Source organism: Sinocyclocheilus rhinocerous, unplaced genomic scaffold, assembly GCF_001515625.1.
Source record: "Sinocyclocheilus rhinocerous isolate Xijiao unplaced genomic scaffold, SAMN03320098_v1.1 scaffold286, whole genome shotgun sequence".
NCBI classification, from domain to species: domain Eukaryota; kingdom Metazoa; phylum Chordata; class Actinopteri; order Cypriniformes; family Cyprinidae; genus Sinocyclocheilus; species Sinocyclocheilus rhinocerous.
This window is the reverse complement of record NW_015632405.1, coordinates 798,321-820,327: the sequence shown is the minus strand read 5'-3', so window position 1 is coordinate 820,327 and position 22,007 is coordinate 798,321. Positions and strand designations below refer to the sequence as shown.

Below are 22,007 nucleotides of genomic sequence, written 5' to 3'. Positions count from 1 at the left end.
GAGCCGTTCATGCCAGACTGGGGAGAGAGGTGTTGTAATAATGTAAAATATGTGAAAAATAATGTGTTTTTCGAACAACCTAGTATGAGAGCCTGTTCTAGTACACCCCCCAAACAAAATCAAGACTTTGTAAAAGAGCATAATAGGACCCTTTTAAGATAACTCTTTCATATGCACATGCTTGTTTGACGTTACAAATAGTAAAGGTTTGCCTCAGGAATTCCCTGTTGAAGTTGGCATTAATGAGGCATACACAAGGTAACTCTTAGAAGGACCTTTAAAATGATACAAACCCTATAAGTGCATAATAAAATGTTAGTCCTCCTACAAACATCATAAAATCATATCAGTGACCCCAGTGAAATGAAATGCTCTATCTAATAATGGTCTTTTTGTAAATTCAGCATGTGGGTGAGTGTGCTTTTGTGAATGTGTGTAAGGTCATCATTAATGTTAGCATGGATACTGAACAATAGGGCCATTAAATGGGATAAATGAAGACAGGACATTGATTGTTTTGGCAGTGCTTAGTTTGGAGATCTGTTACACGCTTTTGGCAGAGGAGGCTTATTAATTTCTCATTTCCTTAAAGAGAGATACAACCATGGACAAAATAGATGGCATTTTCAGCAGAAAGTATTAGTGGTTCTTGCATAATGGTAGCATGCTGGTACAGTAGATGGTAGTTGGGCTTTTTTCATTAAGTTATAGCCTGAGTAAAAGGGACCCCCCACAGATTTTCTTCATTTTTGTATCTAGATGAAGAAAGTCAATTTACAAATGTTTTGAGGAATGTGTATCAGCTTGCCTTCATCGCTGTGAATTACATTATTATTTTGGTGTCTCTCTGCAGGATGAAGCGAAAATACCTTCAAAAGTTAGTGTGGCCAAGTCCATGAAGTTTCCAGAGCCTGTGGAAGGAGAAGCTGAAGGTGAACACAAAGCAGAGGAAGGAGGAGAAGACAAAGAGAAAGTCAATCTGGACCTGTCCTCAGATGAAGAGGAGGTGGAGATCGAGGAGACCATTGAGGAGTCTCGAGCAGAGCGCATCAAACGAAGCAGCCTGCAACGCGTCCAGAACATCAAAACTGTTTTCTCCAAGGAAAAAATGGAGAAAACCAAGCAAAAGACCAAGGAGAATTTGGAGAAGACCAAACAGAAGACCAAAGAGAACTTGGAGAAAACTCGCATGAAGACCAAAGAGAACTTGGAAAAAACCAGGCAGAAGACCAAGGAGAATCTTGAGAAGACCAAACAGAAGACCAGGGAGAACCTGGAGAAAACACGTCACAACATTGAGAAAAAGATGGGCAAACTCGGCAATCGGATGTCTGTGAACCCCGAGCACAAGGAGAAGCTAAAGTCCTCGCAGAAGAAGATGGTGAAGTCTTTCACTCCTGAACACACCATCTATGCTCGCTCCAAAACGGCTGTCTACAAGGTTCCACCGTTCACCTTCCATGTGAAAAAGATCCGTGAAGGAGAAGTGGAGATCCAGGGAACCGAGATGGTGGAAGTCGGTGGGGAAGCAGAGGAGATGGAGAATGCAGTGATGGAGGGAATAGAAGATGAGGAGATGGAGATGGAAGATGGCGAGATGGTGGAGGAAGACGACGACGACGAGACAGAAGATAGCCCTGAGATGAGAGCGCTACTGGAGAGGGGAGAAGAGCTGGTGTTAGTGGAAGACCATGACAGAGATAGTGATTAGTGTTTGTGTGTGTATTTGGGTGCTTACACATTAGAGAAGCTTGTAACAGAATGTTTGATTGGTAGGACAGTATGGAAGGCTCAGTTTGATATCAAATGTCAATACAGCAAATTTGATTTCTGAAAGCTCAACTCTCTGAGATGCTAATCAATGAACTGATGCCTAAAGAGGTTGTTCCTCTACATCTTCGCAGAGCACCATCTCCATTAAAGTGTTTGCAGCATTCTCTGACATAGCATAACCTCTAGTGTGTAAGGCACCCTGAGCATGTGTGCTGTACTGCTAGTCCAGATATTGGATTCTGCAGGAGAATGTGAATGTGTCTGTTTGCATGTGTGTATCTGCATCTTTTCTATCAGCAGAATGTTTCAAATTTAGGGTGACTCTATTCACCTAACGTATGTGCGAGAGAGAGATTTACTGTACTAGTTCAAGTAACTTAGTTCCTTGAGTGAATCTTGTTTGGTAAGACTAGGCGTGCCAATCAATAAGATGCAACATGGTATCTGGGAACATTATTGTGCTAGACGGACAGGATGAACATAAAATTGCAACTCTATGAAACAGATAACAGACAGATGGCTTGATAAAATGAACAACATACTTGTTGGCAGGTAGTTCTTTTGTTCTAGAAGATTAATTGGTCACACTATATTAGGTGGCCTTCATTGAATGCCTACAAGACATTGTCTTGATCTACTGTGTAACCACATTCCCACATTTACTGCTCATGAGTTTGGGGTGTGGATAGGTTAAGGAGTAAGGGTTGGGTTACAGTTAACAGTGTAACTGCAAATGAAATGATAAAAATATTGCATCAAATTGTTAAGTACGTAGTAGTTAAGGCAATCTAATATAAATTGAGACCAATTATTTTATCTTGTTCTAGTCTCACATGTAGAGCTACAGACTGTTCTTCACTTTTCATAGAAGGTGGAGGAACAAACCAAGATAAGAAAACCTGAAGTATTGCTTCTAAGGGCTCATTTTTATATATCTTTTATATATCTTAGAGTTGAATGAATAATGTTACATTTCTGTTAAAGTCAAACTGTTACACTGATTTTTTTTGGTCTCAATGTGATAAATTAGACAAATAGTAAATAGTATTAGAAAGAAGAATACGAAACCACATTTAAACATCAAAAATTATTATGTGACTACATGTTTTTGTCCTTTTGCATGATTTTTACTGGAAACTATCAAAACAGATGATAAAACGAAGTATAAATGTCTATAAAATGATCTTCAGAATGGCACTGCAGGCTTGCTCAACATAGGCAGCAGTGCTCTTTACCCATTTAACACTACTGTTTATGTAACATTTGCACGTCCTCTGGTGGACATGTGTGGTTGTAATGGGCCAATGAGTGATGAACCCTTAGCCTCATTTATTGACCTAAGAGCACAAAAGTTACAAAGTTAAAGCGTAACAGGTATGAGCAGCAACAAGCTACAGCTAATGTCATCAGCATCTCTGATCTTAAGTGAAACACATATAATGAATAATGAATCACTGCTATTACTTAGAGCACAATCATTTATTTCTCTGATGTGTTAATTTCATTCTCCTCAATGTTTAGATAGTATCATCATAGCATATCACAAAAATGTACTCTGCTTTAATCAGTTTCTTTTTTGTTTGTTTTATTTTTGCTTGTGTAGCCGATGATGCATATGAATATTCTCTTGTAATGTCAGTCTTAACCACTAATGTGTTAATAAAAGCAACCATGCTTCACAATACACGAGTGCTACACACTACATAATTTTGATATCTGATCAAAATTAATGTATTATTTTTTACACTGTATTGTTGTATTGTACTGCATACTTACAAGCAAATTATGCAACAAATTATGTTCATAATATCATATTGTTTACTGTACATGAAAAACATATACCTTTGATTTTCGAAAGACTTAAATGTGCCTAAATAGAGTGCACACAAGAAACAAATGATACATCTGTTTAATTTGATTTGCATTTTCAAACACAAAGTGAGTTTAGCATTGGGAATACAAAAGTGGAACAAAATAAATCTGTACCTTGTTTTGACAATAGCAATCAATTCATATAAATATAACCATTTTAACTGTTGTCATTTGCATAGCTATTCATTAAATGCAGAAGAGAAGATTTTAATTCTTATCTCATTTTATATTTGCCAAAAATCGCTGACATACTGTCTGTACTGGTTTAACTCTCACCAAAATTAGCAACAATTCATCATCACGTCTTTAACACAAAAATAACTTACAAAACCATGCAGAGTGACAGCTACCATAAAGAAAACACATCTACTCCAAACATAACCACATGTATTTAGTTATACAACTCATAACAAATCAAGACGATCTTCACGTAACACAAAATAACCTCGGGAGAGAAAACAATATGCGTGAAACTATAACTCAGCAATGCTAAGCTTCCACGAAACATAAACTGTAAAGATCACTGGTCATGCTAGTAAAGCTGATGCATGCAGTGCCTATCAATGCCATTCACTAAGTTGCGCAGTAGGTGGATGATTCACTGTTGCCCTGGATGTGATGTATACTCTGGGTATATTACCCACTTGTTACCATGACGATGTTTAGCGATGTGGCGCTTTCAAAGCTGCTTCCACCTCTTCCTCCAGTTGAAGCGTGTGCCACTGGGCCACTGGACGTCTGGGATTGGCCAGCATGTCCGACCAATGGCGTAAGCCGACACCTGTGGCGCCATAACCAATAAAGGTTTTGCCAATAGGGTCGTTGCTTCCCAGCTTGTCGTAGTCATACACAGTAATGAGGAGCTGGACTTTCTGCATTAGGATAAAGTGGGTTTGGACTTTAGAACATGCATTTATTCCATTATGGACATGAATAAAATGCCCTTTCAAATTTGTACACGTACAATAATAGACACAATATAGGCTATATCAGACGTAAGAATGATCGCACATCACCTGAATCTGTTCAAATGGGACCTCAAAGCTGAAGCTCTCATTAAAGTATGGGTTCAGTGTGTTCTTTTTAACTGTAGTTTTCTTCTTCTTCAGACGCTTTCCGTTATGCTGTAACACAATCTTCACATACGGATCTGACACAGGAAGTAGTTGAAATGAAAAATCACAAGTGGAAAAAAAATTACAAGAAAACATACAGCAAACTGTAATTGAATTTATTATCCAGTCAGTTTGAACACACCTGCTCATTCTCAATTATTAGCATTTTCCACATTTAAAAAAAAAGGCATCACAATTATGGCATAGTGCAAATGTAATTGAAATATTTAAATTCACTTTTGAGTTGTACCTGATAAACCACCAACATCCATTTTTTTTAGATTTTTGGCCTCCATTATGTTGACGGTGAGTTTACCAGCAGTGGGCACATAACGCAGAGAAATACAAATGTCTCCAAGTTTCTCCTGTTGAAGTGAAAGAAAGACCGATCACAGGAACACATCAAATATCCAGGAATTAATGATGGTATACCTGAGAAATTAAGTCAGACATGCTAACACAAATATTGACAGAAAATAAAATGTACCTCCTCCTTTTCTCCACTTTCGAGATCCCTCCATTCATGCAGCGGTTGTCCGAGATCCACACAGTTCATGGGAATCGTTATCTGGCCGATCACATCATGTTTACCAAACCGATCAAAATCAAACACCTGAAGCACCAGAGTTTTACCACCCAATTCAGCATAGGGAATCTATAATGCATGATAAGAGGCAGGAACAAAGAAAATGTGAGAGAAACAAATTAGCAAAAATTAGTGTATTGGCAATTTGTGTAAATCAGCTTTCCAATGTTAATACATGGTAATAAAACATTGAGATGTCTTTTCTAAACTGCAGACAAGCCCAAAAGAGAACAAATGCTTCCTGTTACAGGTCATTAAAGGAATAACTCATTCAAAAATATACTGGTATTTTGCCATTATTTAGTCACCTTTACGTTGTTTCAAAATTGCATAATGTTTATGCAGCTCTTTTCCATACAAAGGCAGTTTATGCTGAGCGTGTAACAGACATGAGAATTTTTTCCTTTTTTTAATTCAATTTTTCTTTCTTTCTTGTAAAGAACAGTTGCATAGTTTGAAACAACATGATAAATAATTTAGAATGATTATAATAAGTATGAAAATATCAGTTCATTTTTAAGTGAACTATTCCTTCAAAAACGTATATAACCTCAGTGATACCTTGATAGCTGTCAATCAAAAAATTAATGACAAAACCATTGTAGGGAAGCAGGGATTTCTGGGAACTTAGGATGCCACACAAGGAGACAAAACCCTGACACAAAACCTGAGAGAGAGAGAGAGAGATAGACAAACAAACTGCAGGTGGAACTAAACAGACGCCAGAACACTCAAAAGACAAAACTACAGGCAATAAAATGTTACGAATTATACTGGACGACCACGTTAACGGCAACACAAACATGACTCATCATGTACATACTGTAAGTCAGAACCTGGCTTCGTACTTCATAAACAAACAAAACATTGAACAAAAAAAACCTTGAAGATGAAGGTCTCATTAAACACAGGGCACAGATTTTTGCGCTGGACTTTGGTTTCAAACTTCTTCTTCTTGTCTGGAAGCAAGTAAACTTTCACATATGGGTCGGATGTACCGCCTATATCCATAGCGGGAAGATCTTGAGCCTGAAGAACTCCAACTATCAGCTGTTGACAGAAAATTAGACATGTTCCATGTTTCTTGTTACAATGACATCATTACGTCTCTACCTATTACAGTACTTTTAATACATTAGGCACCTGAGCATCAGTGAAGGTGTAATCCAAAGAGAATTCCAGTTTTCCAAGGTTTTCTTGCTCTTCTTTTTGCACGTCTCCCTCCTTTTTTTCTCCTTCTTCCTGCAAAGATGAATAGTTATATTATATGCAGTATGTTCATTACTAGCTATAAAGGTTTTTATTTTGCCACATACATATATTTATTTATTTATTGTCACACTTTACAATAAGGTTCCATTTGTTAGCATTAGTTACTACATTATTTAACATGAACTAACTGTAAAAATACTTTGCATTTATTAAGCCTAGTTAATAACATGAACACATATGAATAATTACAGTAACAAATGTCTTACTCTTTGTTAGTTAATGCATTAACTAATATTAACTAATGGGCTAGTGGGTGTTTTCTTTTTTATAGCAAACCATGATGAAATAAAATTAACAAAAATTTAAAATTTAGGTTATATTTGTGTATTTCTTTTTGCACCTTTTGTTCTCCTTCACCCTCTCCTTCAGTCCCTTCTTTTTTTCTCTGTCCTGCTCTCTTCCTCTCTCGAGCCTTCTTGGATTTCTTCTTCTTGCCAAAGCATTTCTTGAACATGCAAAATGTAAAACAAGCCACAAGGGCGAGAACCACGACCACGATGGCTCCTACAGCCCACATCGGCACTATGGAGAACAGAAAGCTGGTCAGTCTCCATGGAAACAGGTACAGGACATAAATCACACAGGACAATAGTCGCTTAGTGTTGTGTCACATCACCATCGTCTGTAAAGCTGAACAAAAATTATGAATCAAAGTGCTCCATTTATGTAATCTGGCTTCTCATCAAATGCAGATAATGACTCAGAGAATAAATGAAAATGAAGAATGATTTTGTGTCCTGTGAGGTTACACAATCACAACAAAATCAGTGTATTTTAATGAAATAAAGTGCAGCGAGTTGAACTTAATAGAATTATTTATAATAAATTGTCTTATCTTCATCTACATCCTTTTTACTCGTTTATGTTAATATATGGCCAAATGTAGATACTTACATGGAAGATGTTCCAGCTCATTCATGAACTTGTTCTTCATGTGTTCATAGTTGTGATGAGTTGGATGAGCAGGATGGTGCTTATGTTCTGGTTTTGGTTGTGGTTCAGGTTCTGGTTCTACTGGTTCAGCAGTCCGCCGAACACGGACACCCATGTCCACAAACCTCATGCCAGCTCTGTGTCAAGAATCCAATGCACAGCCTGAAAATAACAACACAAAAAGAGGATGTATGGAGTACACTGTTCAGAAAATCTCAGAAAAACTGTCAAGAAATGAGAAATGTCTTTAATATCATCTTTAGAATCTTTAGAAAAGGAACTCTTCAAAGTCATTCTTGATGCTTGGTTTGAAGATATTTTTTTTTCTCAAGAAAGGTGAATAACTGTAGAAGTAACAAATAAAAACAAATATTTATATTTTCTCTATATTTATCTGAACAACAATATTTATTCTCGGCACAGAATATAATTGTGGTACTTTTTTTAATTGGCAAAGAGAAACTGTTTCCTTGGAAACATGACAGCATAAGAGTCAGTGCTAAAAGCAGCTCAAATCATAGATCTTATACAGTTATGTCTAATTCTGTACTGTACATGGATCCTCTATACAGTCTATTTCACACATTCAAAGGCTGAGAATTCGGTTCACATCTAATACATCCTGAAATCATAATTTGTGTATATTCATCACAGTACAAATGTGTATGTGTATCAGTGCATGTATATGTTCCCTAAAGCCAGAAGACAAACATGGCTGATTCTAATCCATGGTGTATTTACCCTCCTCTGCCATACCACCATCCACCCCCATCTCTACTGGTCAATGTCTCTCTCTCTTTCTCTCTCCCATGCTTAACGAGATTATGGGGGAAAAATAAAACCAAAGCTCAGATAACTCAGATAAACAAGGCAACTCTTTGAGAAATTATAGCTTTCTTCCCTGCATTGATTGACTCGTTCATTCATTAACGCTTCATTTAGATCTTCTCAAAACACTAAATGAAAAGAAACAACACCTCAGTACCATCCTAAATACCTGTTCACCAACACACACTGCAAAATGTTCTTTGTGCATGAGTTCTTTATGCAATGTCTAATTTTGTTTTCAGATTTATGCAGATTCATGGAACTAATGAAAAACCCAGAAAGAATTTTAAGTTTGGCTTAATGTGATTTTATTGGGTAATAAGACCACATGTTCTGGGCTAAAGCCCCTCTGTATAAGGACCAACTTTGGTTAAAATTCTATCAAAAAATATTGTTTGGGATAGTAGGGCAAAGTAGGAAGTTCAAATGCTTTCCAAAATCGTGAGGGAATTTGTAAATTGTGAGGACTGCTCCAATCACGATTCATTTGTGAACTACTGTATTTTACAAGCTTGTAATTTACTTACATGTAATTAAAATATAGCCTAGGTCTATAATAAAAGTACCTGGGTCACAAATCACTGCAACCCTTCATCTACACTATCACTAGCTTGGGCTTTTTATCCAAGATTATTTTTGGCATATTTTCACACGTTATGTTTCTCAGCTGATGATAGCCTACCTTTTTCTTTTAGCTCCATTGTAATATTTACATATCAAATGCAATCCATTTCGTGAGATTCTACATTTCTGCATGAAATACATATCGCTTCCAAATAAAAGTTAATTACAATTGTGAATGCTGTGGTAAATGTAAACAGGCTGCATTCGCAGGAATGCGCGCGTCATTCGCGCTCGTTTTCAGCAACAGGTTACGATGGTAACACACAAACGCATTGAAATGACATATTTCACAAAACTGAAACAATTTGCCCCGATAATGTGCATATTGCTGATGTGTGTCCTGTCAGGTCTGCTAAAGTGTGATATAAAATGAAAGCATGTCTCTGTATAGAAAAAAAAAATAAAAAGATTGCAACATACCTGATAAATGAATACCTCCGGATATCTTGGGTGGGAAATACCTTCCTAAATTAACATTAAGACGATGGTTGTTTTCCCAGCAGCCCTCAGCCAGACATGCTGATGTGTGTATATTGTGATAAGTATGGTACTGGTGGTTTAACCCTATCCCCATCAGCTTTAAACTCAAGTGCTTTCAAATCATTAAAGCACCACTAATCTCTCTCCCCCTCCCCATCACATCTGTTATGCAGTTAGAAGGTTTCTCCATAAATTCACATAAACCACGCCTCTGCCTTTAATTCAGGTATGTTACTGTACTAAAAAAAAAAAAAAAAAAACATTTTTTCCTCCCCAGTGATATGTTAATCTTGTGTTCATTTCCTTTGAGAGCTCTTATTTATGTGACTACTGCCCATCAACTGCCCCTCTAATCCACATAAAACATCATGCTCGACATCATTGTTCCCATCTGGGACACGTTGTGGATGAAAATAGCCTTTCTGCCCTGATAATCTGTTTGAACACAGCTTACACTTGCATTTTTTTTCAATCAATAAATCAGAAAGTATTCTTGCTAAGCATGTTCAGTCATTTAAAACCAATCCGTTTTGATAATTTCGACACTGCTATTGATCTAAATGTACTACTTTTGTATGCCAGTTTTGTACATTGGGGTTTGATATGGCACAAGAACTGCTACGGCCGTGTATGGTAGCCTTGTTTAGTGCAGAGGCTTTTGGTATGTTCAGTGCATACTACTATACTATTGTTGCTTCTGCAGTTTATAGTATACGTATACTGAGCATAATAGGCATATTTTGGGTTGGGCTGGGTGGATTGTATCTTTGTTCTTGGCCTTCAGTTGCTCATCTTTTCTATGATGTGCTATTGAATGATACCCAAGGGGTTTGGTTGGATAGCACTGCCAATTATAGGCTATTATTTTTAAACAACATTTACATGAATTGTAATTTACATTTACAGATATTCATTTAGCGGACACTTGTGAAAAAGAAGTACAATCGACCCTCATATTCTCCTCTTGCACACTTTACACTCCTGGTGTTACAGAGTGATTTACAGTGCAATTGTATAAAAAATAATAAATAATGAAAATACAAAGATCTATAATTTTTATTTATTTCTTAACAATACTTTCATGCTGTGTTTTGGGGGATATGTGGTACTTTTTAAATTATTTATTACAAAATGGCTCACCACCTTAATAATCTAAATTCAATATTTAAAAATCTTCTAGATGTTGATCTTAGGACAAAGTACTGGCATCTGCAACATAACATAAAGTTATCAAATACATTAAAATCGGTTTTATTTTCAGAAGTTAGAATTTGTTTGAGGTGTTTTGAAGTGTCTGCTTTAGCACTAATGCCATACATTTGTAAAAAGGCATGTATAACTAAAATGCTACTAAAAGACACGTGACTTAGAGTCACTTTTTAATGTGCTGAATAACATACTGTACTACAGCACAGGTAAAGTACTTGATTATAACTTGAACTATACTGTGTTATTTGATATTACATTTAAAATGAACACATTTTAATGTACTAAATTGCAACTTCATTATTACAAATGTGTAATTACAAATATATATATATATATATATATATATATATAAATACATGGCAACATGTTTTTTTTTTTAGTATTGCAAGTAGAAGCATTATTTACTTTAATATTATCTTGTGTGCTTCAAAATGTGATAAGACAGAGCCTTATATTGTTCTGCCACTGAATAAGAGATGAGTGTAAGACAATCTCAAGCTCAAATACCTTATTTTAAGATATACACACCTTTTCTGCCTTTAACAGCCTTCCTTTATTGTTACTGAAAGGGTTAACTCAACAGTTCCATGGAGCAGGATCCCATCCCTGCCAAAAGAGGTGGGGTTAAACCTCACAATCACTTACAATTGTCATTCAGCTGCTGGCGAAAACATAGCTTTTCTGCTTCCTGACTGAAACACCTTTTCTGACAGGTAAGAGTTGTGTTACAAATGTTTATTACATGGCATGGCTACTTGAGAAATCTTAATTTACTCATGATTTACCTATAGATACTCAATGAAATTAACAAGTGTAAATTATTTCTTGGGCACTACACGAATATAGTGCTTACCTGCCTACTGGACTTTGACCTTTTGGGGAATGTTTAGTGATAAGGCAACAAGATGAAACTGTAAACATGAAACACTAATGAAAGCAGAATTCACAAGATGTTCACAGATATTTTTTTCTTTATTTCTAACAAATGCATAAATGAACAAAAGACAGAACACACACCCACATCATGAGCCAGTCTCAAAGGCTTTTTTGATGTGGTTTGTTTAGTGTATTCATACAATGCTTTGTGCAAATATTCTCCTTTGCAAAAGAGTCCTTATTACGGACAAAATATACATTAAAAGAATATACTTATTCCCAAATTAATGTAATGATTTCGGACACTTAATTGCATGTTAATTAAAATTAATTGAACATTTTTGTACTATTGTCTTTGGTTTTACATATGATCAACTAAAATATACTTGCCATTTTTATTGAAGCACGTATGATATATATTGAAATATACAGTATTTGTAATTAAACATTTGTAGTAAAGTTGTAATTTAGTATTTTAGTAACTTTAAATGTAAGAATAAGACACTACCGTTAAAATTATAATCAGTTACTATTTTATGTGCTTTAATATAGTCAACAACACAAAATAATCTTTAAAACAAGATCATTGAAAATTATGAAACAAAATGTACTGCAAAGTAAAACTTTTTAATTTGACATTATAAAGTGCACTTTTTAAAAGTGTACTTAAGTGAAACACTTTCATGTTTCTTAAAAAAAACTTAAGGGGTCTTTTATTTCATTAATATTATCTGCAAGTACAATATACACATTTAAGATTTAAAGTACACTAAATAGAATTATACAAATTAATATTATACATAGGTTTCCAGGTAACAATCTGCCCTTATATAACTATTTGGTTTAATAAACCAAATGCATATACATCAGTGGATATTTATCGGAAACATTTGTGTGTGTGTGTACCTACTTAACCAGATTTTGGGGACAAACTTGTACCCAAAAGTGACCTAAATCTGACAAAATCTCCAAAAACCTCCCTTTGGGGACGTCCTCATTTGTAAAACTGGTATAAAAATAAAGAAAACAACGTTTTTTTTTAAATTGTAAAAATGCAGAAAGTTTCCTGGAAGTGGTAGGTTTAGGTGTAGGGTTGGTGGGCGATAGAATATACGGTCTGTACAGTATAAAAACCATTACGCCTATGGAATGTCCCCATTTAGATAGTTAAGTAAACGTGTGTGTGTGTGTGTGTGTTTATTGATTTTGCTGAATAGCAAGTTGCCACAGTTGTGACATATATAATATCAAATTCAGCACTGGATTACCACACATTATGACACGCAGATATAATAAAAACGTGTCCCATGGGACATGTCCCATCTGTCCCTACTGTAAATGATGCCTGTATGCTGTTCTTTCTTATTACCTCGTCATGACTAGATGGGCCAACTTTCTGAACACCACAAAGGCATTTTTTATGTGTAAATGCGGACAATCATATACTCTTTTGAGATGTACAGTGGTTCAGAATGAGTCTTTTCCACCAAATATTCTTTCTGGAATGGTTAAGAATGTTGGTGTGAGTGTGTGTTTGTGTATTTATTTTAAAGAAAATCATAGATTCTGGTGCTTTCTGAATGTAATTTAAAGGGGATTATAATGTGGAAATAAATATTGTCACTATTAACTGTAATTTTAGTGATTGCTAACTTTAGCGATTTAGTCATTTAGTCAGTGTTTGTATTTAATGGCAGCAGCCACATGTAAAAACTTCCACCCCATTTGTGTTTAGATTCCTCTTGTTATTTGTCCTGGTTTCTAAACACATCCAATTATTTATGATATCACTGTGTTTTTCTACCCTGTTTATCCACCCTAGTGATGTCATGCTCAACCCCACTTCTGTCTAAGGAGTTGTTCCAGTGCTCAGTTTGTCTAGATGTTTTCACCCATCCTGTGTCCCTCCCATGTGGCCATACGTTTTGCCAGTCATGCATCCTTGCACAGTGGACAGCATCTGGCTCCTCCCATTGCCCCAAATGCTCCACAGTTTTCCAGGAAACACCAGAGCTCCGCGAAAATTCTTTTGCCCATGAGATGGCCAAGCAAATCCGCAAGCAGAAGGGTCAGAGGTCGTCAGAGTATCGTCCAGTTGCATCAGACAATGTTTTATGTGACATGTGCACATTGGAGAAAGCGTCCCATGCTGTAAAATCATGCCTGGTGTGTGTGGCGTCATACTGTGAGGTTCATGTGACTTCCCACACCTCCAGGTTCACCAAGCACACGCTGGTGCAGCCGCAGCGGATGGACAAGCGAATCTGCAGGATACATGAAAGACCCTTGGAGCTTTACTGCAGATATGACCAGTCTGCTGTTTGTGTGCTGTGCATGAATACAGAACACAGCACACACCACACAATACCAGTGGAGAGAGAATGGACAGAGAGAAAGGTTTGCTACTTGTCCAGTGAATGATTGCCATTTTAGTCAAAGCAAAAGCAATGGTATAATATAATATATTATAGATAATATTTTTTAAGGCAAGGCAAGGCAAGTTTATTTATATAGCACATTTCATACACAATGGCAATTCAAAGTGCGTAAAATAATCATTAAAAAAAAATAAGAATCACAACAATAAAAAAAAAGGAAAGGAAGTAAAATAATCATTAAAAAAATAATCACAACAATAAAAACAAGGAATTTAAAAACCTACTGTTAGTGATGTGCTCTTAACACAAACAAACATTCTCAAGCTTTGTTCAACCTCTTCCCCACTAAGTGGAAAATCCTCCCAAAATACCTAACTATTCCACTACTTCACCCCCTACTTACTTTGACCATCATAAACCAAACAAATAGAACTCAGAGGTCCTACTTTCAACTGATTAACCAACAAACTTCTCTTTCTTTGCCCACATTCTCTTTACCTTCACAGCACTTACTTTAATCTTCTGTTTAAACGTTTAAAATTATTTAAAAAATTGATTTAAAAGGAATTAAAACAGTTAAGAATAGAAAATGATTATACATGCAATCAGTTCGGACATAGCACAGTGCTCATTCAGTAAATGCACAGCGAAACAGGTGAGTTTTGAGTCTCGTCATCAGATAGTGCTACATCCTTAATAACAATGGATGAAATGTTCAGACCTCTACTGATGAGTAAATATAGAGAGTGTCCTCGATTGTGTGTGGGTCCATGCACATGCTGAATCAGGTCAAAATTGTTTAAAACAGTTATAATTTCTTTTGTAGTTTTGATTTATGCATTATCTATGTGAATATTAAAGTCCCCTGCAATAGCAAAACCGTCAAACTCTGAGGAAATCATTGATAACAGTTCTGTGAACTCTTCAACAAAGGCTGGAGAGTATTTTGGAGGCCTGTAAATAATAATAAACAGAATGCGTGGAGCACCTTTCAACACAATCCCTAGATATTCAAAAGACAAGTACTGACCAAATGACACTTGCTTGCATTGATAGACATCTTTAAATAGAGCAGCTACACCTCCACCTCCACCTCTCCAAACAGTCCTGCAGACACTTATAAAAGTAAAGTTAGGAGGGGCTGTTTCATTGAGGACTGTTGCACCGCAGCTGTCTTCTAGCCATGTTTGGGTGCTGAGTCTTGGAGTTGTTGTAGTACGTCACAGTCTGTCTGTGATGAGCTCTGTGGGCAGGGCTCAGGCGGGATGTTGTCCATGAGCAGTGGTTCTTTTGGCTGCGTGGTGTTATCAGTGTCCTTGTGGGATGTGTCAACCACATGATGACTCGGAAGCTGATATGAAGTCCTGTGGTCAATCATACTTTATCCAGGTGTGTGTGTGCCATTCAGGTTTAGTGGATTGGCACACAGTACTGAAGTATGACGGAGGGAGAAATAGATATTGCCCTTTAGCACTCTTGCACCAAGTTTGTTTGGGTGGAGGCCATCCAGTTTAAACAGTTCTCTATGGCCCCAGAAAAGATAGCCGAATATCATTCTTCCCCACATGGATGATGATTCGATTTGCAGTTTTGTGCTTCATTAGAATGTTCAGAAGTTCTTTGTTTACATCAGAGACGGTTGCTTGAGGAAAAAAAGCATGTAGTTGTAGTCCTGCTAATGATGTTTCTGATAATGGAGTCACCCACTATCAGAGGCCTGGGCTCGGCTGCACTCTGAGCTGAATGCCGCTGTCTGCTCAACCTTGAGCGCCTGTTAGTAGCGATGTTAGCTGCTGGCTGATCCGAACCATCGATTAGTCTGTAAATCAGTTTCGGCTTGCTCCTCTACACTTGATATAAACTGTTGAGATTCACAGGACTCACCGGCTGCATGCTGAGGGGGTCCGTGATGACGATCTGCTGTGTGTTCCACCTGTTTTGGAAGTCCAGCAAGTAACTTTGTTTAAAGAACCGCAATCCTTTGTAGAAGCTTGTGGCAGTTCATGCAGCAAGTAGATTCCACAAGAGGCATTTTCTTTCTCGTCTGTTTGAATGTAGGCAGCTGTGTTTTCCCATCTCCGGAATGTAAGCTGCTGGCAGTGGGAGGCAAAGAGTCTTCTTTTTCATAGTATTATTCCAGTCCAGTAAAGTTTTTAGTTTTAGTGTTTTTGCCAAAAATGTGCTGTTTGAGCACTGTGCTGATCTGCTGAATTTAAAATCTTAGAAAAATCTGAGTAAAGTACATAAACAGGGAGCAAAGCGCGGAGCAGTAAGCAAGAGCATCCAAACAGTAGCGAAGCCGGAAGTCCAGTGAATGATTGCCATTTTAGTCAAAGCAAAAGCAATGGTATAATATAATATATTATAGATAATATTTTTAAGCATATTAGTGCAGTGAGCTAAATATTATTTGCAAGGATTAATGGGAGTGTGCCATCAGTGCTTATCGCTTTTGTGGTAATTTCCATTCACAACTTGCTGGATCTCTCTTTCGCATTTTGAGGATTTTGTTATTCACAGGGAATTCAGCAATTCAGGATTTAACAAAATTTAACAGGATTAAAATAATAATAATGATAATAATAATAATAATAATATCGATAGATAGATAGATAGATTTTACAAACATGCAAAATTGTCAAATTTCAAATGCAAGGATTTTACGCTTCAGTTGATTTGTATTTGATCTGACTTGATCTGAATCTGAAAACAAACATGCTTCATAAATGACACAAAAAATAGTTATAAATGGGTGACCACACAAAGAACCTGTCTGTCACGCCCATGGACTGTGTGTTTGTTTTCCTCCCCCACCTGCTCTATGTTTACCATGTGTCCTAGTTCTTCCCTCATGTCTGATTGTGTTCTTTGATTTCTGGTGTTCCCTCATTAGTTTCCATGGTTTTGATTAATTACTCCACCTGTTTCAGTTCTCCCTGATTACGTTCCATGTGTATTTAAGCCCTGTGTTTCCTGAGTCCTGCATGCTGTCCAAACGTCATTCCCCGTTCCTACGTGTGTGTTCCTTGTTCCCTTGCTTGGAAGAATAAATATTGTCTCTTCGTGAATTCTCCAACGTCTCCTCGTCAGTGTTACCAATTTAGCTACTTTGTAGCTAGATTTAGCGACTTCCCTGCCCCTTTTGAGACTTTTTTCAAAAGTTTAGGGACAAATATAGCAACTTCTTGGACAAACCTTATCTAAGTTCTCATCTTGCCCAAAGATCTACCTTCATCTTTATATAGAACAGTGAATTTGCCATTGTGATGTCATCTAGTGACAATTAGCTACCAGTTTTAGCTACTTTAAACTGAAAGCAGTTGGCAACACTGCTCCTCGTTCCTCGCTCCTCGCTCCTCACAGTAGGCAACACCGTGACAGAAGACAGCACCAAACAGTAAGCGGCGCCCCTTCTCCTCGTTTTTGTTTCCTTTGTTGAAAGTGTTTTGTTTTCTGTTTTTCCCTTCCTTGATCATGGAAATTGCTGTGAGATTCGCCGTCCTAGCCCGCAGAAATGTTCAGTTTGTGGAGTACGCCAGGGAGTTCTGTGGGCTCGCCGTTAAGACTAGAACCAGTGCGTCGTCAAGCCCGCCGGCCGCTCCATGTTCACGTCCGCCGGCTGCTTCAAAGCCAAGCCCGCCGGCCGGCCGCCGACTGTCTGTGCCGCCATGGCCACATGAACTGTCTGCTACGCCATGGCCCCCTGAGTTCCCTACTCCGCCATGGCCCCCTGAGCTGCCTGCTCCGCCATGGCTCCCTGAACTGCCTGATCCGCCATGGCCCCCTGAGCTGCCTGCTATGCCATGGCTCCCTGAACTGCCTGATCCACCATGGCACCCTGAACTGCCTGCTCCGCCATGGGTCCCGGAACGGGTACCGCTCTGGAGGCCTGCCGTCCCGTGTAAGCCTGTCCTGAGGGCCAGGGCCAGAGCGACCCCCCCCCCTCCCCATTCGATGTTGTGTGGCACGTGGATGCACCTTCAGGGAGAGGGGAGTAATGTCACGCCCATGGACTGTGTGTTTGTTTTCTTCCCCCACGTGCTGTGTTTACCATGTGTCCTAGTACTTCCCTCATGTCTGATTGTGTTTTTTGATTTCTGGTATTCCAGAAGTAATCTGGAGTAATTCATTTTGATTAATTACTCCACCTGTTTCCGTTCTCCCTGATTACGTTCCATTTGTATTTAAGCCCTGTGTTTCCTGAGTCCTGCGTGCTGTCCATACTTCATTCCCCATTCCTACGTGTGTGTTCCTTGTTCCCTTATTTGGATGAATAAATATTGTCTCTTCGTGAATTCTCCAACGTCTCCTTGCTCCTCGCTCCTCACAGTAGGCAACACCGTGACATTGTCTGGGTCAAAATTCACACACACAAAAAAAGACTACAAAGTACTTTCACATATGATTTTTTATTATCAAAGAAGCATTATTAAATTTGAATTTGAATCATTATTCTTGATTATCATTAGATCTTCATTACTGTATGGACACAGTCTTTTTTATTAAAGGGGTCATATGATGTTGTGATTGGCCGAATACCTCAAGTGTGTGACAGAAATGTTAAGCCCCTACCATACTGTGATGATGCCCTGTCAGGCCAGAGCAAGGGCGTGTTAGAACGAGACGTTTTAGGTAGGCGTGGCTGACTCTTAACTTTTATAAAGAATATCTCTTTGGATTTGAGACTTTAGTCTTTGCAACTTTACAGATCTTCTTTATGCACCAAGAGCTTGTAACACTCCAAAGAGAAAGGAAAAATTTAAATCGCATCATATGACCCCTTTAATGTGTTTTGTTTTACAGTTGCTCTCATGCAATTTATACATTTTCATGAGAAAGAATTGTGAGCACATCCATATTTTCTCTGTCTTTCTCATAGACTCAGTTATTAAAGACACAGTCTGAACTGAAGCGGATGACTATGGAGAGATGGAGTAAAGTTGAGGAACTCAGACACTCTATAAAACTAAATAAAGTAAGAGCCTGCAAATTATTTTTACATTTACATTTTTTTATGTGTTTTTATCAAAAATGAATAACAAATGATCCAGTTACCAGTTCCTAAAATTTAATTATAATTATGTTCAAAACGTTCTTTGCAGACAACATACAAAGGTCACATCAATCATAAGCTTTTAAATATTTAAATATTTAACACATTACAAATTAAATATTATGTTAAAACAGATGACAAAACTGCCACCTAAAGTGTTTAAGAATCTCATACTATTAGCTTACCAAAGTAGGAATGCATTTCACACAAGGCCTTTCATGATATTTGCTATTTCTCTTTTAGGAGAACACAGAAAGAGAGATGGCATACAGTCTTGAGGTCTTCACTGCACTGCAGCAGTTTATTGAGACGAGCCAGTCTGAGCTGCTCAGGAAGATGAAACACACACATAGGGAGCCTCATTAAAGAGCTGGAGATGGAGATCACTAAACTGAATGCTAGAAACTCTGAACTGGAAAAGCTGTCATGTTCTGAAGACCACCTCCACCTTATACAGGTTACTCTTCTGTGCTTAGCAGCTGGATGTGCATGTTGATCATTTAGAATAATAAAACAATGTACAGTATATTTCAGTATGAATTTAGGACATTCTTTAGTGTGTTTAGTGAAAAAAATATTCAAATACTGAAGGTTGTGACACAGGATGATGACTTTAATTACAGTATTTGCATTTGACCCTCCCAGGCTTTCCGTAGCCCAAGTGAGGTGCCTCAGTGTAAAAGTTGGTCTCAGGTCAGTGTGCACACCCGTCAGGGTCTGGAGGTGCTCAGAGAAACCCTGAATGCTGCAGAAGAACTACTGAAAACACAAATATACTCTGTCACAAAGAGAGGTTACTATTTTTTGTCATTTGACAGCTAAAAACAATAACTAAATGTTAATATTCTAATTGCAAAGGATGTGATGGGAATTTTTTTTCCCCCACAGAACTTGAGGCAATATCCGAGTATGCAGGTATTATAATATAATTAAGATATGGATGTATAAATTTTATATGGACTTTGACTATAACCGATCTATTAAAATCTCTCTCTCTTTTTTAATTTTAGAGCCATCCTTACTAAAATTTTTGAACAATCTTGAGTCTTTTAAGATCATTTAATCTTTTTGTTCATGACACTTTAAATCCTTGAGCCATCTTGAATCTGTATTTGAGTCTTTGAGCCATCTTGAATCTTTCCTTCAACTTTTGAACAATCTATTTTTTATTGTAGCCTATCACTGAACCATGAATCTTTAATTTTTGAACCATATTGAGTGTTTACTTGAATCTTTGAACAATATTTGAATTTTTCTCGAACCTTTAAACAATCTCAACTCTTTATTTAAATCCTAGAATAATCTTGAGTCCTTGAACCATTGTGAATCTTTTCTTGAATCTTTGAGCCATCTTGAATCTTTACTTGAGTCTTTGAATCATCTTGAATCTTTTCATTTATTTTTTCCCCTTGAATCTTTAACAAATTAGAGTCTTTATTTGAAACTTTGAACCATCTTGAAGCTTTACTTTAATCTTTAAAAATCGTATAAATATATCTCAAACACTTACAGTTCTGGTACATTTCTTCGTTACAGTCAAACATGTGGATACACTATAATACACGGCTATTTTCAGAAAACTTACTATGACTTTGCCTGATGTGATTCTTGCAGTGGATATGACCCTTGACCCTGACACAGCAAACCCCTGGTTGGTGGTGTCTGCAGACAGGAAGTGCGTGACCGACGGCAACGAAGAATGCAGCGTTCCAAACAATGCTGAACGTTTTGACACAGCACCATGTGTCCTGTCGAGAGAGCCCATCTCAAGGGGAAGGACTTATTGGGAAGTTGGAGTCTCAGGTAAAACAGCATGGGACTTGGGAGTGGCCAGGAAATCTGTCAACAGGAAGGGTTTGGTGACACTGAGCCCACAGGATGGTTACTGGGCAGTTTGTCTGAGAGGGGGCAGCGAGTACAGGGCCTGTGACCGTAAATCAGTGCTTCTGTCACTAAAAACTCTTCCACAGAGAATTGGTATATATGTGGATTACGAAAAAGGTCAGGTAACATTTTATGATACGAGTGCATGCACACATATCTACTCATTCACTGGACAGTGCTTTACCGAGAGCCTACTGGCTTACTTCAACCCAGACATGAATGACACAGGAAATAACAATGCCCCACTGGTTATACAACCTGTCAGTACTGACAGTGGGGATCAGACATACGATATTGTAACAATATAAAGAATGACAATCAACAAAAATAGAAATGTAACAGAGCAAACATTGTCAAATTTAAAACAATTGATGTAGAGTGATGATAATTGTTATTCTATTTAAATATGCTTATTGATTTTTGTTGAATGAACTGTATATCCAATTAGTTAAATGATGCAATGAGAACACCAGTTTTTTTCCAGATTTGATTTAATGTGACATTTGTGATTCAGAGATAAATAAAGTTTCCCAATCACTTGTAATTAAATGTGTAGAATTTAATTACATAAATTTGCACTTTTGCAGTTTGCATCTTTTACAGTTTGCATCTTACACACACACACACACACACACACACACACACACACACACACAGAAAAAAGTGCCCGCAAGGTCAAAATGTACTGGTATTACTATCCTTGTTTGGGCCCCTATAATGCAGGGAATACCAGGTACACACAAACAAACACACACACACATACACACACACACACACACACATTGGTATATGGTTTACAGGGACTCTCCATAGGTGCAATGGTTTTTATACTGTACAAATTGTATTTTCTATCCCCTTACCCTAACCCTCACACACACACACACAGAAAAAAGTCCTGCAAGGTCAAAATGTACTGGTATTACTATCCTTGTTTGGTCCCCATAATGCAGGGAATACCAGGTACACACACACACACACGCACACACACACGCACACATGTCTGGTCAGCTATCCTTGTGGGGACTCTCCATAGGCGTAATGGTTTTTCTACTATACAGACCGTATATTCTATTGCCCTACACCAACCCTACCCCTAAACCTACCCCTCACAGGAAACTTTCTGC

The 22,007-nt window shown here is 37.5% G+C and overlaps 2 protein-coding genes and 1 pseudogene across 3 annotated transcripts in view; 2 read left to right on the top strand and 1 right to left on the bottom strand.

The window, feature by feature from the left end:
• cavin1b (caveolae associated protein 1b) overlaps window positions 1-3,455 on the top strand; it is a 22,680-nt gene extending 19,225 nt beyond the window's left edge. For both annotated transcript variants that reach the window (XM_016555152.1, XM_016555151.1), the window contains exon 3: window positions 854-3,455. In XM_016555152.1, the coding sequence (XP_016410638.1) occupies window positions 854-1,711 (858 nt within the window). In that variant the 3' untranslated portion in view covers window positions 1,712-3,455. The remainder of the gene's footprint in view (window positions 1-853) is intronic.
• A 214-nt stretch (window positions 3,456-3,669) lies between these two features.
• On the bottom strand, window positions 3,670-9,725 carry syt5b (synaptotagmin Vb). The gene is made up of 9 exons (XM_016555154.1): window positions 9,424-9,725; window positions 7,513-7,713; window positions 6,959-7,140; window positions 6,490-6,588; window positions 6,229-6,396; window positions 5,248-5,415; window positions 5,011-5,125; window positions 4,662-4,795; window positions 3,670-4,517 (listed from the first exon to the last, which is right to left on the bottom strand). Exons 2-9 carry the CDS (start codon window positions 7,679-7,681, stop codon window positions 4,308-4,310), a joined length of 1,245 nt encoding a protein of 414 aa, XP_016410640.1. The 5' UTR covers window positions 7,682-7,713; window positions 9,424-9,725; the 3' UTR covers window positions 3,670-4,307.
• A 3,667-nt stretch (window positions 9,726-13,392) lies between these two features.
• On the top strand, window positions 13,393-21,221 carry LOC107742251 (E3 ubiquitin-protein ligase TRIM21-like; annotated as a pseudogene).
• The last annotated feature ends 786 nt before the right edge of the window (window positions 21,222-22,007 follow it).